Below are 18,841 nucleotides of genomic sequence, written 5' to 3'. Positions count from 1 at the left end.
TATTAAAATTTTTTGCAAATTTTAAATCACATTTTAATGTGTCAAAAATAAGTCTAAGTTTTTCTTAATATATTATAATTATTAATTATTTAATTTATATATAAATAATATAACAAATATCAATGGCGAATCGAAATACATATTTCTTTTGGCAACCACTGGCGTTTTCGTTTTCTTTTGACATCAATAAAATCTGAAATATTAATAATAGTCGATATAATCGATGGTCCTGCAGATCTAGAGTAGGTCGTAATTTTAAAATATGTTGTTTTTTTGTATTATAAATCGTTGCTGGTATATTATTGAATAAATATTTAAGAAATAGATTATTTAAGCTAGAAGCCAGTTCCCCATGAAAGAAGTTAGTCCGGCAACACTGTTTGGTCACACTGTTTCGTGATATTTCTAGTTTAAAAAATAAATAGTAAATAATAGTATAAAATAATACATTTAAATATCGATATATTGATATTCTGATATATTTTCAACAACCCTAATCAAAATACTTGTGGCACTCTTGCACACAGGTGGTATATTTTTATTTAAAAACTGGTACACTTTCACAATCATGGCAAATCAAAAAAAAAAGGTGAAAAACGCAATTATGTTAAAAAAATCCAGAATTACCCAATTCTACTCCATATCTATAAACTTGCAAAATGTAAAATGCTGTTAATTTACGCTGCTTCTCTCTGGATGAGAGTATGTCTGTTAATGCAAATGCATTTTACTTCCTACATGAGAATTCTACGTTATCTCTAAACGTGTAAAATTGCATTCTAGACGTGTAAGATGTAAAATGTTAAATAACAGCAAGTTTATCAAGAATCGATACCATCTTTGATAACACTTAAAAATATAACTTGAGTATGGCAACACTATAAAAAATATCGATCTATATTTTGATACATTCAACAACCCTAGTTTAGATTTTAAAATTCGTTTCGTCTTCTTCGCGTCAACTGTTTGGAGCTTGGCCCCAATGTTGCCCTGGTCGCGACGGCAACGGAAACGGCCCCAAAAGCACAAACTCCACCGGAAGGTGGTTGCACAAGTGAAGGAAAACTAGAAGAACGCCTAGAAACGGAATATCGAAGTTACCAAACGCGTGCACGTGTGTGAGTATTCTGCTAGTAAAAATACACCCAGGTGTGCGAGTCTGTGGTGTCCGTGTGTGCTGCGAGTGTGGGCGAGAGCGAGCGAGAGGGCAGGAAAGTGCAGCAGAGTGTGGGGCAAGCGGTGACGTTTCCCCTTAAGTTTCCCCCGAAAATTTCGTTGCTATCCACTGTGAATTCTTCGTGGAAAACCATTTTCCTAAAGGTGAGAAACAAAGCGATGCACGCACACACACATACAGTTGTGCTGCTTGGAAGTGATGGCGGGAGGGAGAGAGGAGACACGTATCTCGAAATCCCACAACTACAAGTACACCGAATTTTGGTTTTCGAGCGTGCTGCGCATACGCTTTAGTTCCATTTTCTTTTCGGGTCAAGTCGCGGGAAACAGCTGTGCTTTTGGGCCGAGAATGACCAGTCCGCGTCCACCCATTAAGGTATTCCCCAGCGAACCGCAGAAGCTTAATCAGCTCTTTTTGGAACTCTTTTTGCTTTGAGCAGTTATTCACTTAAAACTCTGGATAACCTGTGCGTGTGTGTGTGTGTGTGTGTTGTTTTGCAAATACACACGATTTCAACAGCCCAGAACAACAAAAACCAAAAATAACAAAAGCAGGGCGGACTCTTTCCCGTTCTCTTTCCCGTCTTCCGCCTCTGCCAGCGGAGAACGCAAAAATAAACAAACAAAAAGTCCCGCTATCTCAACGAACTGCGAATGTGTACAGAATTTATATTCCGCAATGTACGCGCGCGCGTGTGTGTGTATGTGTGTGATCGTTTGTTTTGCAATTGACCCAGTGCTTCCCTTAAATATTGAACTCAATTGAAGGCGCAGTTGCAGCGGCGTCTGCATTACTCATGCTTACTTACACACCCTTTTCTGGGCGACTGTCTGCCTGCCTGCCATTTGCCACCCCTTTCCCCGTGGCTTATAACGTATGCATTTTTTTCCCCCATTCCCCTTCACCGTTTGCTATCTGTAAGAAAAGCGCACAAAAACGTGCCGATCTCTGCGTTTGATGTTTTTCTATAGTAGCAGGTACAGTGGGCACAAGATAAGAGAATCGACATGGAGAAATCCATTCCCCTATAGTGCAATTTAAACTATTGATAGTGAGTGTAATAAAATCTAATATGAGGAATTTCTACAATACTGTTCATGTTTAAGTTTATTCATCTCTTGGAAGAGTGAGTAATTTTATACGCAGTATAAAAATATAATTAAATGCATTTAGGCCCATTAAAACAAATTAACACGAATGCGACTTAAATTGAGCACTCTCTGATTTTATTAATACAATTTAATTATCAAAACCAGAATTGTTATTAAGATGTTTTTCGAGTTTTGTCAAACTAAAAGTATTCAAATCCTGGCTTCACTGTGCCAGGGATGAACAATCTGTGATTTACCGCTGAAAGCCTCGCATCTCGCGATCCGCAGACTCTGCATCCCTAGTTCGACCAACACATCCGCAGACGCACGCACAATAAAGCCTGGCTCTGTGTTTGTGTGTGCGTGTATGTGGCAGCATTAACTAGTTTTATTTGTTTGGTGAATGTCAATTTCATTGTAATTGCACACTCGAGCTGGCGATAGAAAAGGAAAACAAGTTGGCGGCGCTATGTTGGATGATTAGTGCACCCGGGTGTTGCCATTTCAGTTTTGCTTTTTTAGTCATATTCAGCTTTAATACTACATACTCCGCCCGAAGGTCAGGTGGCGGCTGCCAGAGTTGCCAATTGCGAGTTGCGAAGCTGCACTTGATGCGGCAGCTCTAATTGTTTTGTTTACTTTTGTGCGGTGCGAAAATGCGAGAAATGCCAGAAAACGAGAGCGCCAGCGAAATTTAACGGTACGTGGTGGAGCAGCTGCTGCTGCAAGTGTGTGAATTCGCGATCAATGGCGCTGCCTCGCTAAATAATCTGACCTCTCGGCCATCTCTGGCCAATTAATATATGGATGCTGCCCATTCTATTACCAAGTCTCCAGTGTCCCCCTTCCCCCCGAAAGTAGTGGCGAAGAAGTAGAAGAAGTGCAAGACAAGACAGGTTGTGTGCGTGCGATTGTATGAGTTTTGGAGATTTTACGGCGACGGCGAAGGTCACGGCTAACATATGCAAAATAAATTAAAGCCGAGAAACCAGACGCGAGATTCGGATTCAGGTTCAGACACAAGCCACTGTGATTCAGTTAAAGCTTTGAAGCCGAAAAAAATAAACAGACAACAGAAACCGCAGTAATAAAACAATTTTGACTTGAATCGAGGTAACGTGCCAACGATCTGTCCCCACCCCCTTCCTCCTACTGAGAAAACCTAGGCTCTGGCGCTCCCTTTTGCGAGTCGTATTGCTTTTTAAACAACTTATAAACGGAAGTACATTCACCTGATCAGTTGAATGAACATGCGCTCTTTTCTACTTTTTTTCCAGCTCGCTTTTATTTATTATTTTTAATGTTTTTTGTTCATATTTTTTCTCGACCATTTGACAGCAGCTGCTGTTGGTTTTTTATTTTTTTAATTTGCGGACGCGATTCACTCACGTGCAAACATCCATAAAAATGCGAGAGCACGCGCTTGTTTGCATTTGATTGCATTTTTGCATATAATGCAACTCGATCCCTCACTGACCACTGACCTGTCCCAATCTTCTCGCCTTTGATAGCGCAGTTAGAGAACTGTCTATCTCGGAATGGAGATCTCAAAAAAGTATTCTTTATGAGCTGAATTTTTTTAGAATTACCGTCTCAATCGCTCCGTTTTAGCACATTTTTTTATGACCATTCTTGTTCGCTAATTATTGCGTTTCGCTTCGGTTATTAAGTTATACGCGCTAGCAAAGATATAACCCGTTTAAGTGTAGTACAAGTCGGTTTAAACACAATTTAGTTGATGGGTTAGTTTGGAGCCATGATGCTGAATAAAGCAATTAATTTGAATATAGAAATATTACTCAGCCGCATATTAGTCATGTTTAGTGAATTTCACTCATTATTGAGTCATTTTCGTTAAAAAAAGGGGCTTACCAGCATTTAATGTGGGATAAACCAACTCTTTGGCTTTCTCCTTTATAACATAATAACAAGAATTTGCAAAGACAAAGCTTCTTTCAGACTGGAAGAGACCAAGATTCGGTACAATTGTTTTTAAAAGAAAGCCTGCATTCCTCATTACCTATGTTTATCCTCATTAATGTCATTAGCTACTTAGTTTAGTTCTTGGCATTTGTGAAAACCTTTCGACATAGAGAAAATGAGTTAATTGCCAGATTTCAGCAATTTGGAATTTCTTTTTTACATTCTTTTCGGTTCAATGTTCGTTGCTTAAATCTCTTGTTAAGCTTGTATCATTTCGTATTGACCAACATTCTTAATTCTCCCTTTTTTAGTAACGGATTGAGTTCTTTCTCAACACTGCCGCCGGCAGGACCGTCAACAACAATCAGCTGCTGCAGCCGGCAATGCACCAAGATGAGCGTTAAGGAGCACCAAGCAGCCGGCCGTGACTTTAAGCGCAATTCAAACGCTTATGCCAGCCTGCCGCCCACAGGAACGGGAGCAACAGCAGCGTCATTGTCCTCTACACCGGGAGTAGGTACAACTGGCAGAGGTCGGCATAGCAGGCAGGTGCCTCAGGATCACCAGTATGGCCTCTCGAACAGCCTCTCCAGCGAGTCCATTCGTCAGGCCTGCGACTACTACGACGACGAGCTAAGCGACGAGGATCTCATCGAGATCCAGCAGACGCCGCAAGCCTTTCACCAGCAACCCGGCAAGCAATCCCTGCAACTGCAACCCATCAGCTTTCGTTTGGGCGATGGCCAGGGTGACGAGATGAGTGCCTTCTGCGGCAGCCAAGAGATGCAACCGGCTCCATTGAGTACGCCCATTAAACAGGCGACGGAAACGGATGAAGCCTTGTGCGTTCTCAGTGAACTGGACGCCATTCTGGATGTTCATGATGTTTCGCAACTTAATGGCACCATGAATTCCAGCAGTGATGATGACAAGGTGGAGGATTACCTCATGGACCTTGACAACTATTTGGAGGAGATGGACAATGCTCTAAACCGGGAGGAGTCATTGACTATCATGGGCGGTCAGTCCAGCTTAAAAAGGGAGCCTAGGACAAGAACTCTACCATTGAGTAGAAAGAAAAAATCGAATAAAAGGACAAGCGGAGACCAGGAGGTCGCATCAGAGGATTTCCAAAGGGAGCATCAAATAAGGAAGACCTTTAGCTGCTCCCTGAGGCCTACGAGTCAAGCAGGTTAGACTCTATTTTGCGTGAATTCCACAGTTAAGCCAATCTCTAACCCCATTTTCGTTTTAGCCTCATCAAGTGCTTCCCTGGAGACATATACGGAGCCCGTGGCAGATGTTTGGAGGCGTCAGTCAATGCGTCGAGCCATGGAGCAGGAGGACACCAAAGGGACAGTAATTGAGAGGGAGGAAGACGATCTGCCCACATTGCTGGTGGAGCTACCACCAAGACGTGAGGCAGAGATGCGACGTTGTTTCTCGCAAGGCGATTTTCAGGCTCAAGCCGCAATTGCTGACGGCTCCCAAATGCTAACGGATGCACACATTTTCGACAACCTGCTGCAGACAACGGCCAGAGCATCCAGCGAGGAGCCGCGACCCAGGCAGTATGGACGTCGCTCGGAGGGACCTCCCACGCCAGTTCGTACCCTGGTGCTGGCCCAAAGTCGGCCACAGAGTGCTCCAACTCGCGTGCAAATCAGAGATCCGCAGCCTCTGGAAACGCCCACGCACCCCATCATGTCCACTTGCTCGGAACTGAGTTCGCCGCGTTCCTCGCGGATGCCCAGTCCCGTTTCCCTGCCCTCGGATAGCAGCAGCAGCAGTTCAGCGGAACAGGACCAGGACCACGACCCGGTGCACACCACAACCATGTGCAGTGCCAGTAGCACCACGCCCCTGGAGCCGTTGCATCAACTGCACTTGCTGCTGCGCGAGAAGTGCGGTTTCAACAGCCAGTGGCCGCATGCAGGAAGTCGCACCCTGGCGCTGATTGGTTGCACCCTGGGTGTATTTAACATGTGCCGATTTGCCGTTCTGACCATCAACTTTGGTGGTAATTTCCTACTGCAGTTCCTGCTGCTGTCCGTAATCTTTGGCATCCCACTATTGTGGCTCCAGATGTGCCTGGGCGCCAAGATTCGTGCCGGTCCGGTGTCCATGTGGAAGATAAGTCCAATTTGCGCCGGCGTTGGCATCGCTCTGGTGATGGTGCAGTGTTTTCTGGCTCTGTACTCTACCGTGTCGCTGGCCTGGATTCTGGTCTATCTGCGGGATGTCTTCCCAACAGCATCACGTACGGGTTACCGCTGGCAGGAGCTGGCTTTCCCCTATCGCTATGATGCCGCCAATGCTACTGGGAATCTCACACACACTGTGGCCGAGTACTTTAATGTGGTTGTGTTGCAGCGACTGCATCTGGCCAAGCATCCGGATGCGAGCGGAGTGCGCTTCCATGTCAACGATCGGGTAAGATCCACCATCCCCCCGTTCCCCGCCTTCCTGTCTAACTGACTCACTGCCCACTACCTTCAGCAGCTGGCCTTTTATCTGGCCCTCATCTGGGCGGCCGTCTTCCTCATCCTTTGCAAGGGCCTAAAGTCCCTGGGCAAGCTGGCTTATATCATCTACACGCTGCCATTGATTTCTCTGGCCGTGGTGACGGCCAAGTTTGTTTATGTCGTTGATCCTGGGAGACTGCAGGTGAGTCTATTTTATTTCCTTCCATTTAGCTAAATTTAATGGGAAATGTGTGCTTTATCTTAAACAAATCGATCAGTTAAGTGTTTACAAATTTGTTTATTCTTACAAAGTGGATTGTATACATATCACTTGGCAATTGTAAATGCGTAAAAGTGATTGTTTACTCAAAGTTTCATTAATTAAATGAGCTTTTGGCATTTTTGCATCTTAACATTCCAACGAAGTCATTGTTTACTCTATTGCTTTACAGAATGTCTTCGCTGCCAGCGATTTCGATGACTTTCTGGTGAACCCCAACAGCTGGACGGCGGCCACACAGGAGACTTTTCTCACCTGGGGCCTCTTGGGCGCCTCGGTTATTGCTATAACCAGCCGGAGTCATGCCAATGCCAACAAGGCAGCTTTAAGAAGAGATGCGATTCTGCTGGTTCTGCTCACCCTCATCGGGCTTGGTTTGATGGCTCTGCTGGCCTTGTGTTGTGCCCAGATTTTATGGCAGCATGGCTACGTCTATGTGCCGGGATCCTTTGGTGAGCATTATCTGGTTAAAAACTCAACTTCTTAATCTAATTTTCTTCCTTTTATAGAGAACCCGGACTCCTATACGGCTGTGTACTCGCTGCAGACACACCCCAATCCGAATCTGGTGTCCTATCCGCGCTCTTTAATACCGCACTACTCTTCCTTCATTGGAGAGACTTACCGGCGGAACCGCAGCATGATTCACGTCGAGAGTGGCTTCCAGGCATTGCGTTTCATCTCGGAGATCTTCCCTGCGGTTCTTTCACTGGCCAGCGATAGCATATCGTGGGTATGGGGTGCCGTAGCATTTTCCACCTTTGCGGGATTCGGTCTGGCGCAGCTGTGCGTTATGTGGAAACCGATTTCGAGTGCCCTGGGTAATTCTACAAGCTCGGTGCTGCTAAGCTGCGTAACTGGACTGCTGCTAAGCATACCTTTTGCCACCGAGATGGGCATATCCATACTGTATTACGTGGACTTCTTGTTGGGCGGCTCGTGGTTCATTCCGATCATTTGGACCGCTCAGATCTTTGGCGTGTTCCTGATTCGAGGTCGCCCCTACAATGGGGACGATTTGGTGAATGATCTGAGGCTATGTGGTTCCATGTCCGCTTTTCTAGCTTTGTCCTGGAACGTACTGCTGCCCATTGGTCTGATCACGCTGTCTGTTGTGGATTACAAGGCTTCGCTGTCGAATCAGTTCTACTATTGGCGTGGCAAGTCTTACTTTACGTATTGGTCCAGGAAAATGGGCAGCTTGATCCAAATTGGTGTCTTGCTGGTTATTCCGGTCACAGCTATTATTCAAATATATCGGTATTTGGCCCACGGTCCCCCGGATATCTTAGAGGTGAGTAATCCTTATGATTTAATTTTTTCATTCGTTAATTTGTTAAATTTTTGTTATACTTACAGCGCATTCAGCTGCTTTACCGTCCTCCGGAGGAGGGAGAGGAATCCCGGCGCCCATCCGCTCGCCAAAGTGCCGCCCAGGGACGCCGCAATGCCCTTGGCCAGTCTACGGAGGGCACTCAGCACGATGCCCAGAACGATGCTCCGCCCAAGTACACGCCACCTCCGTCCTACACTACGGCTACGGGAGCTCGCCTGGCCAAGCTCCTACGTCAGAGCATCCGCCGCAGCGTGCGCAGGTGAGTCGACGAATTTACCGAATAGAATTTGATAAGATTCACACATTCCATATTCTCAGGGTTCTTGGAGACTCTAGTCGCACGCGGCCCGTGCTCTCGCTTGACGCCGAGTCCGCTTCGCCAGCAGCTCCGCCTGATTACTTGACCATACTGACCAATCCAGCGGGCAGCAGCTCCAATGCAGAGCCTTCGCCTGCGTCAAGCAGCAGTCCGGAGTCCATTGAAATTGGTCTGCGTCCCGCTGGCTACGCTCAACGCTCACAGTCGCTGGGGCGGAAGCTGCATCGCTCAAGCGCTTCAACGCTGGAAAGACGCCCCTACACAGCGGAGGATGTGGTGACCATATTGCGCTCCTCGGTGCGACACCGCCAGTCGCAGCAGGTTGGCGGGCATATGGCCACTGCCAGCACTCTGCCACGACCCCCAACGACCTCAATGTCCACGCACATGGAGGACGCCTCTTTCCGGTCCATAGAGAATCTCGTGCTGAACGCAGAGCCGCCGGACCGAACGCCGGGCGTGGAGCTGGAACTGGAGGCAGGACGGGCGGAGGAGTGCGCGCAAAATAATACATCTGTGATTTAACTGACTAATATCGTACCGTACATAGGCGTAACTCTTATGCGATCCCACATATCTGCTTGCTTTCTTAGACTTGATTAGAGCTAGTTATACAAATACGAATAATACTTTGTAGTTATGCGAATAATAACGAAAAAAAATTAGTTGGTAATCCCAAATGTCTGGGATTTTAATGTATTCCTGTGTAACCGGTATTCCCCAGTGATCAGTTGATCTGTACCCACCCCTCTGTCGGTCCATATTTTATACTTACGCAGTTGCCCTTTAAATTATTATCCCAACAATGGGCGGTCTACGTGCCCTGCAATCGAGGGCCAAGTATTTAAAAAGAGAACCGGAGAGCCTTAAGCCGATTAATAAACGTGACCGGTCGAAAAAGCAAAATAAAAGAAGCGGAAGTCCAGACGTAGGGCACCTAATGATACAGGGGCCAGGAAGCTACTGCTGCTGGGCTACAGTTACTGCACAATTCAATGAAAATGTCACGCAATTTCCCTGAATTTTCCATTGTGACTTGCAGCTTGCATCTGATTCCGGTGCAAAAAAGTTAATCCGCGGAATTTTCAAATTGGCACGTACTTGGCGGGCTACGCGGGGTGTTGCCAGAAATACTATGTTCGAAAAACAAAATCAGAAAAAACATAAAATACTGGTCTTTGATTAATTAATGCTGCAGTTAATTGTTTTTTTTTTGTGTTTACTCAAATAATTTATTAATTTCAAAGTAAATTCTAATCAAACACTTTAAAATACGATGTGGCAACTATGATCACGAGGAGCGCAAACGAGCTGAAAGCAGTGATGTTATATTTTTCGGTGCAAAAAAAGGTGCTTTAAAAGAACGAAAAAGCTAAAAATAGAGTGCAATTCCAGGGAAAAATATAATAATAGAACAATAAAATAAAAATTAAGAAAATAGTATTTGTTAATACATAAATATTTACGTTAAATAAAAGCATGAGTATATTAAAATAACTAACAAAACTAAATTGAAATTAATGAAAAAATCGTTGTTTAAGCCTAGTACTAATAATAAAGAATTTTACAATATCGATAGTGATCTTTTTTTTAGCACCATTACGAGAAATCTACTCTAAAGGAGAGAATTTTAACCCAAATCTCTATTTGCGTGTAAAATTGTTATCTACACGTGTTTGATGTGAAATGTTAAATAACGCAAAAAACTATAGCCAAACATCGATAGTATCGACAATGTTTTGCCAGCTGTTTAAAAAGCTAAATTATCGTCAGTTTGACTTGAAAAAGGCTAAATTTCCCGCTAGAAGCCAGATTACAATTTATCCCGCAATTTGCTTTTGAAAACCGACAGATCTAGCTGGCAAAAAGCTAAACTGCCAACGCTGATTGTATCTTTGGAATTAAAAAAACATCAACCGAAGCGAGCGGACGCACACCTCCGGACATTTTCGAACCGCGTCGCGCGTCTATAAGTCGGAGTCTGAAACTGGCAAATTGGAAAACTTTGCGAGAAGCGAAACTTGTGCATGTGCAATTAGAGTCGCGCGTTCTTAAGCCACTTGGCCATTTAGTCAGCCGCCAGCCGCCAGCCACTTAGAGCCGCCAAAGTTTTCTGTCGCGCCGCCTTCGTGAGTCGCAGGTCGAAAAGTGCTCAAACAAGATTTCCACTTGAAATTCCTGAATTTCGTTTGTCTGCGCGAAACGAAACGAATCCGAATATCGAATCAAATCGCGGCAGCAGCGGCATTCTGCACAAAGCGTAAATACGAGTCGAATTTAAGTTGCGGCACCGCTGCCTGCAAGTGTATTTTGCCAAAGTGTCTTTGTGTCAGTGGTTCTTTGTCTCTGTGTGGGTGTTACGATACATTTGGATTAGCGGTGTGTTCGCCTGATTAAAACGGTAAGTGTCCTGAGCTGCGAGCAAAGTTTAGTGTTAGTTCTTTGTGCTGGTGTTAAATCCCTCACCCGCACGCGGCACACTCACAACTTATTTGCCGCAATTTGCTCTAGTGTTTTGTATTAGCATTTTTATGTCCCGCCTCGCCAAAGTTGACAAACAAAACGCACACTGGCGCACACACACACCCAGCGCACTCGTAAGCGCACGCACACAAAGGATTTCATTACATTTTTGGGTGGGACGACGACAACGTAACGGTAAAGGCAACGGTAACCCTCCCCGAGCACTGTCTCTCTATCGCACCGTCGCTCTGTCTCTGCAGCTAGCCAGGCTGGCCATCTCGCTCCCACCCATTCCCTGAGCCCCGAATGCTGTGCTACTGAATTTGTTTTTGCCTTCGCCGCTCCGTTCTCTCCTGTTTTTATTTATTTTGATGGCGTATTTTGCCATTCCGCTTTGTACGAATTGCGTAGCTTGTCGCCTCTATCCTTCCACAGTCCAGGCTCACTACAGTGAACTATCGGATGGGGAAAATGAATGGAATGGTGACTGAACTAAAAAAGCAATAGATAAAAAAAAGCATTTAATAAAACTTATTTATATTTTAATTATTTTAATTTGCAAAAATTCACTTTTAATGTTTTTAGAAGCACAGAATATGTAGAATATATTTATTTAGTCACGATAAGTAAATATTATTGGTATTTTATTATACCCTTGCAGGATATTTTAATTTTAGTCAGGAGCTTGAAACGTTGTGAAGGAGTCATTTCCGACCCTATAAATCATATATATTCTTGATCAGCGTGAATAGACGAGTCGATCTAGCTAGGTTTGACTTAAATTTATTTTTTTCAAATTTTTGAATATTTTATAAGGGGTTAAAATTGTCAAAGAAAAAGTACAAAAATGTTAAAATTTTTAAAATTTTATAATAAGTATGCAGATTTATTAACCTAACATAAACTAACATAGAAAAGCTTTCCGAGTTAAAATTAATGCACTTTTGGATTAGTTATGTATATTTTTAACTTTGATTGTTGTTTGATTTTTTTGATTGTTCTTTTTTAAGATTTCAGTTGAACAATTAACGTTATTATAATTATATATTCTTCCTTAAATATAATATTATATTTGCTGGCCTGAATATTTTAAAAATGCCATTAGTTTGTTTTTTGAAAATATCCCATAAACAAGTCTCTTATAAGCATAATCACCTAAAAAATCAATAAAATGTATCCTGGTAATTATAGCTGGGTTTTCTTTATCGAAGACTTCCTGTGTTTTATCCCTCGGCTGTCAGCTTTTCCTGCTAGTTTCGGCCTGCATTGAAATGAGTTCGCAATAAATATTGCCCAATGTCAAATAAAAGGGCGATGAGCCAGCCTTTTTGCTTTGCTCCGCCGCTTGCCCGCCACTTGCCTGCCATCTTCTATGTGTGTATTTGTATCTCCGTCTATCTTTTCTCTAATCTCGGGGGACACTAATGTTTTACGACAATTCCTATGCCGCCCAGTACAAACTTAATGCACACATCAATGGCAAATTAGATATACTCCACACACAGCAAATGTACTAATAACAATCATCGACGAGTGTGTGTTTGGCTGGGTGCGGGCGGTCTGCCTCCGAGGCGACCGACCATCCATCCATTCCATCGAGACGATTGTTTTGTTGATTCGGCTGTTACTTCCAATACATTGGCATTTAAGAGGGGACCGAGCTGTAGGAGGAGGAGGAGGTGGAGGATCTGGATTGGAGTCCACTTATGCCTGCCTTATGTCTCATTTGTCGTCGAGCAAATGGAAATCGTTTTGTTTTTGCTTTGTCAAGTGACAAATTTTCATTGTCTCCCGCCACTAATCGCTTACTTAAAAAAAATAAAACAAGAAGACCGAAAAACATTGAAGAAAACACGCCGAAGACGCCAAATGCGGAGCAGGGACACAAGACAAGAAATAAGACATAAGACAAGTGTAAATAAACACTTGAATGTGGGCGGGGAAGTCCCTTGGAGAGAGAGCAACGACTAACGCATATCCTCTGAGGGGAAGAAAAACGCTATTGACATTAACTTTGGCATTTTTGGAAAAGCACAAGGAATGTGGGGAAACGGAGGAGAATTATTACCTTATTGAAATATACTCCTCAACTTCTTATTTGTTTACCTCTCAGTAAACTTTGTTATTTAAGCTAACACAGCTCAACATTTCGAATATTTCCTTTGCCATACGTTTTTCGGAATTTTACTTGAGTTTTGGGATCGAATATATTATTGGATTTAAGGTATTGCATTAGTAATTGAGAAACATTTCATTTTTTACAAATATTTTAATAGACGAAGTATTTATTACCTAAATTTAAGCACTGTCATTAATAATCCACAAAAGTTAATGCATTTTTCAGTAGTTTCTTAAAAGGATAGCTATATCTAAAAGGTAATAATGAGAAAATATCCCTAAAATCAAACCAAATCTCACCGTATATACCTTTTAATACCCTTACTGACTGCACTTACTTTACAATCTTGCCTCTTTTAGTGGCATTGCCCGCGGTGCCGCGGCACCTCCACACTTGGAGTTTGCTTTAATTTCCAGCGGTCAAACCACTTTGTTATCGCCACGACCAAGGGCCTTTAATCTCTGGTTCTGACCCTCCGTCTGGCCATTGATTTACGTCTCTATTTCCACCCGAATGTAGTGCAATCGATTTAGATTGATTTTGTTTAAACAAACTGCACGGGGCAGCAGCAAGCAGCAGCAGAAAAAAGAGTTTCAGATCAATGTAATAAATAAATCGAATCGAAATCATTGGGCTGCCTTTTAATGCCAGCGTTAATTGCGAGAGCCGCCCAATTCCATTTCCATTTACATTTTCATTTCCATTTCCAATCCAGCAATTCCTACCACATTTTCATGCCCATTCCTAGGCTCGATTCCGATTCCGATTCCAATTCGGATTCCTATTCCATCGATGCTTTGGTAATTAGTTGTGAATTGGATTGGGGATCACATAAAAGTGTTGATTACACACTCTGATGGCCGGGCCCCTCCTTAACCCGCTGGGTGCCAAGTGTTTTGTTTGTGTTTTTCTCTCTCTTGCTGTGTGTCTTTTTTGGGGCTTTCTTTGAGGGGAATTAGGGTTAGCCGTGCGTAGTGAAAGTCTTGGAAACTGCGGCAGGTGTAAGATAAGTTGGTCGGTCAGCAGGAAGCGTTGCTCCAATTAATCGCTCTTTATCGCAAAGAATTTCAACTACGCAGCCAATTAATTGGGGCGCTTAAATACAAGATTCAGATACAGATACAGAAACTCTGACTAAAGAACTTCCCACAGTTAAACGACTTTAATTGAATTGCTAGAAATTGTAGTTGGTTGGTCGAAAATTACAGTGACTAGACATTCAAATTGTACAAATGTCTCCCTCAGCAGATTTGATTAGGAGAATGCTTGGACAGTAGTTGGAACCATTCCACCCCTTTTCTTACATTGCTGCCCATTTTGTCAATTACAAAAAATGCTAAAAAGTTCCCTTGCAAGTCATGGTCGGTGGATTGGGGAAGGAGGGGCCAGCAGCAGGCCTTAGGGAGAGGCAACATCTTCGCATAGTTGCAGCAGCAAAAAACATCAAAGTCATTTCATGTCTTCATAAATTCTCTTACCAAAGGAGCTGTCGCTTCCACCCTCGCCTTTCGCTGTAACCTCACTTTTGACTAAGTGAAATGACCTGCCATTTTGTAGGAAAAAAGCCAAGATAAAAAAGGCGAAAAAAGGCAAAGAAAACCGAAAACAAAAAGCTCAAGTCACAACTAATAAGATTGAGTTAAAAAAAGAAGAGGAGACCGGGTACCGGGGACCAGGAGGAGCCAGCAAAAGCACGAAGAGAAGGGTATACTTGTGGCAGGAGAAAGAGCGATCAGTGAGGGAAGGTTAATGTCTTATCGACATGCTGCAATCTATGTATTTAATTGACTCGACTGCAATTATAGTGTACGCTCTGTCTCTCTCTCTCTGTCTCACTATATATATTTATATATAAATAAATGTGTATATATATTGTGTAGTGTCTTCTTCCTGCAGATAAAACGTCGTAAAATGAAAAAGAAATACTTGCCTATAATGATTTCGCATAAATCGTGACTACTCGCCAAAATGAAAGGCGAGAATTTATACTAACAGTGTACATTGGAGGTTGGAGCTGGAGCTACAACAAGTTACAATGTAGGCAACGCTCCATTCGCAATTCAGCGTGGAGTGTCGGTCGATGTCAGAGGCTAGTACTCCCCAGCATCCCCCCCTGAAGTCCCCCATCCAGCAGCTCCACCACTTGGCATGCCAATCGTTGGTTCGACGTTACCCGAGTCTCTGCTGAAGCTGAAGCTGGATTTTTAGCCAAGAGCCTGATGCCTTTGGTCAGCCAAAGTCAAGCCAACAAAAATCCAAGCCAAAAAAATAAAATAAGAAACAGACAAGGCAGTTAACTGGTTTCAGAAAGTCAATGGTTAGATACTCTTTAAGTTTAGATTATTTAAAAAGAATATTAAACTGTAATCCAACTAGTTCTTGCTACTTAATCTTTAAAGAATCAACTAGTAGGGATTTAAACAAATGAAACGTTATAGATCAGACCTTTTCTTTACATTCCACCTTATATTAGTAATTTTAAAGTTGCCTTCCTTTTTAAGTTATAAATCCTGGAAACCCCTTAAGACCCTCTCAAAAAAGGGTATTGAAAATAAAAGAAAAGGCCACGAAACCTGTAACCGGCCACAATTCGCGGCCAGCTCCTAGAGATGCGCACGTGACTTGGTCATCCTTAAGATTCCCTTTCTCTTCTTTGCTGTGACGATGCCTATAATCCCCACCTCCGAAACACGTTCTCCACAAATTGAAATTTATTTGTGTTGCCACACCAGTTAATGCTTATTTATAACAACAATTAATCGGCCCGACAAAGATAAAGCCAAGGGTTTGGGGGGGAAACAAAATCAGAGCAAGGAGAGAGATAGATACTTTTTTGAGGAATTTATTCGTGTGTGTGTGAGTGTGTGTTGTGTGGAAATTAAAAGCAAATATAAAATATGTCAAACTATTTGCATATTTAATTTGTTTTTTTGTAAACCCCGCTAGCTCGCTCTTGGTGAATTATTTGACAAGTTTATTGGGATAATAAACTGGGCTAAGTTATGATTTATGAGGGGGGATTAAGCCATATAGTGGGAGTGGGAATGGGGAGTGCCCATTCCCACGCTCACGCCACCATCCCTAGGAATCAAAAAGCTGGCAAAAACATTTAGCCACGTTGGGTTAGGGACACCGCACTCGGATTGTGGACAGACGAGGGACAATGTCTCCGGCCATTGCCAAATCGTTAGCACTTGGCACTCTTGGCATCGCATCCGCCAGATACTCGCAGCATCATCATCATCATCATCGTCGTCGTCGCGGTCTCCGTCTCCGTCTCCGTTGTCGTCAGCCCCAATCATCATCGTCATCACAATCCCCGGCTCTCGAGACACGGTTCGTTTCGGGGCTTAGACTTTCAAGTGTGTAATGAAATAAAAATATGTATTTAAACTTTATTTGATTGTCCGTTGATTTCGGACGACAAACGACAATCTACAGACGGCAGCTCTCCTCCGTTCCCTAATGAAAGAATGTAATAAACCAATTTAGTTTCTCTTTTTTCCCCACCATTTGCATTCTTCCGGCTTTGGTGGTATACATCTCTTTTTATTTTTGGAAGCTAACCAGACGCGACATTCCCTTTCGGTTTGGTTCTTTGCCCATCATTAGGCCTGACAAAAGTTGTTCTTCCAACTCATTTGTACAATGGGAAATCTTCCCATAATTAACGGCCAAAGCTTGGACACTGAATTCAAGTAGGGGGAGTTGGACTCGGACTCGGAGTCGGAGTCGGAGCTCGGAGCTCGGTGCTCGGAATTTCTATGCCTCGATGCACACAAATGATGGGAGACGACGACGACGACGACGACGACGGATGGTTACGGGGGTTCACGGGACACTCAGACGATGGGCAATGCAATTGGATTGCCTGGAGTATATTCCCTATTGTTATAGTTTGTCATTCCGATTGTTGTTGTGTGTAGGTGACCATCCGTTGACGGTCCCTCGGGGCGGAATTATTAAAAGTGAGCAGAGCGGAGCAGAGCAGAGCCACGGCCATCCTATGCCAGACAAAACACAGAGAAAGAGAGACAGATAGACAGACAGAGAGAGACAGAGAGGCAATGGGCAGTTTGAGAGTCGACTCCCATTTGATATATTGCAGGCATCCGGTAGACAACGTTGACGTAGACGTGATGCTGCAATAAAATCTGCGCCGACTCCTCATTATACATAAATACCCTGGGTTCCTATCCAACATTAACTGGGGTATGCCCATGAATTCCAATTGTGTGGGAAGAATTTCCGTTGGATCAAAGAACCTTAGCTCTTCTACGATTAAAACACTCAAATTTAGACTCAAAAGTTGTTCAACTTTAATATTTACAAATATACACAGATTGGACACGAGGCCAAGGCAATTAAATTTAAATTTAACAAGAAAATGTATAAATATTTATTCAAGCATTATTTTATTTATTTATTCGACACCAAACCAAATTCATGTTTTCTTGGAAATTTCAAACATGTTTTCCTCCTCAGGCCTCCGGCTGCTGCACTTCAAAGAGATTGATAGATTTAAATAATTCTTATATAAATGTAGCCAAATTGACATCAAGTTGAATGTTAGACAAAAGAAAGTCGAATAAATGGGCAACATAATTGCATTTTAGGCACAAAAATGATACATTTAGGAGACCATTTAGAAAAAGCCTTTCAAGTGGCATACGCCATTAGGATCCTTGCCATTCCAGTGGGCACTTAGGGTATTCCCTTTTTCGATCGAAAAGCTCCCTTGAACCATTACTCTCGTTCCTCCCCTGGCCCGATGTAGCCTGTCATTGTTGTGGTTGTCACATTGTCGCCATCGTTGTCTCCATCTCATCATTTGAAGCCTACACACAAACTCACAAACAAACCAATAAAAGGCGCTGTCTGTTGTAGTTTTCCCCTGCCTGTCTGCTGCTGCTGCTTTTTCTTTAAGCCAAATATTTGAGCCGCAAACAGTTAAAGACACCAAACAACTCGAGAGTCTGGAGTCTCAACCCACGTTGAAAGGAAAGTCCAGCTTTTCTCAGGGTGAAGCTCCTAACCTCCGCCTCATTTCCCAAAAATGTGTCGCATCGTTTTAATTAAATATTTTCAATTTAATGGCCTTGTTTGCATTTGCATTTTAATTTTCGGTTCGTCTTGGTTCGGTTTAGTTTTTCCAGCAAGGGCCACAAAAATGTATCTATTTAATTCTTGTTGATTTGATTTCGGGCTTTTTTTTTCTGGTCAGCAAAAGACAACAATACAAAACCGTGAGACGGTGACACCTGGTGGTCTGCTCTGAATCTTGGTCTGGGGTCTGGGGTCTTCCTCTGATCTGCATTTACATTCCCATTCCCATTCCCATTCCCATTTATGGGCATCACATTTTCCATTTTTCATGTTCATCTTCTGTGTCGGTTCATTAGTTAGGATTACTGGACAATTATGTCGCATTTCGTTGCCGCTAATAGTTGTTTATTTACACAATTATAAAATTCAAAGCTCACATAAATTTGTCACAAGATTTTCAAGCGGGGGCATTTTAGAAGATGTTCCTTTTGTTAAGGGCATAACCATTCTATCTATTCTATTTTGTGGTAGCCAAGTGAAAGTTCTCCTATTATGCGGGGAAGTCTTCCTTTTCAATCGAGACTTTTCGGGGGATTTTCCTCTCGGGGTGCTGGTTGGGGAT

General features: G+C 43.1%; 1 protein-coding gene and 1 pseudogene across 11 annotated transcripts in view; both read left to right on the top strand.

Annotated features, from left to right (window-relative positions):
• The first annotated feature begins 848 nt into the window (after nt 1-848).
• On the top strand, nt 849-9,271 carry LOC147644326 (sodium-dependent transporter bedraggled). Of its 10 annotated transcripts, none has more exons than XM_086827641.1 (8): nt 849-1,118; nt 4,503-5,383; nt 5,447-6,624; nt 6,694-6,858; nt 7,109-7,388; nt 7,446-8,230; nt 8,296-8,531; nt 8,591-9,271. In XM_086827641.1, exons 2-8 carry the CDS (start codon nt 4,585-4,587, stop codon nt 9,114-9,116), a joined length of 3,969 nt encoding a protein of 1,322 aa, XP_086683767.1. In that variant the 5' UTR covers nt 849-1,118; nt 4,503-4,584; the 3' UTR covers nt 9,117-9,271. The 10 variants fall into 10 exon arrangements, with proteins under 10 accessions (XP_086683767.1, XP_086683759.1, XP_086683768.1 ...); XM_086827633.1 differs by having other exon boundaries at nt 875-1,118; nt 6,691-6,858; XM_086827642.1 differs by having other exon boundaries at nt 881-1,320.
• A 1,174-nt stretch (nt 9,272-10,445) lies between these two features.
• LOC147644324 (protein slit-like) overlaps nt 10,446-18,841 on the top strand; it is a 55,943-nt pseudogene continuing 47,547 nt past the window's right edge. The window contains exon 1 of the transcript XR_015270497.1: nt 10,446-10,992. The product of XR_015270497.1 is annotated as a protein slit-like (transcript). The remainder of the gene's footprint in view (nt 10,993-18,841) is intronic.

The sequence above is a fragment of the Drosophila serrata genome, unplaced genomic scaffold (assembly GCF_035046125.1).
Source record: "Drosophila serrata isolate PLE 108 unplaced genomic scaffold, ASM3504612v1 contig_184, whole genome shotgun sequence".
Lineage (NCBI taxonomy): Eukaryota > Metazoa > Arthropoda > Insecta > Diptera > Drosophilidae > Drosophila > Drosophila serrata.
Note: the sequence above shows the minus strand (reverse complement) of the source record. Positions and strands in the feature narration are given on the sequence as shown.

Bases quoted from the DNA above. Each gene is read 5' to 3' on its own strand.
- LOC147644326 (XM_086827633.1), top strand. From the start codon at position 4,585: ATGAGCGTTAAGGAGCACCAAGCAGCCGGCCGTGACTTTAAGCGCAAT. The intron at 6,625-6,690 runs GTAAGATCCACC...CACTACCTTCAG, and splicing joins GCTTCCATGTCAACGATCGG to CAGCTGGCCTTTTATCTGGC. The intron at 7,389-7,445 runs GTGAGCATTATC...TTCCTTTTATAG, and splicing joins CTATGTGCCGGGATCCTTTG to AGAACCCGGACTCCTATACG.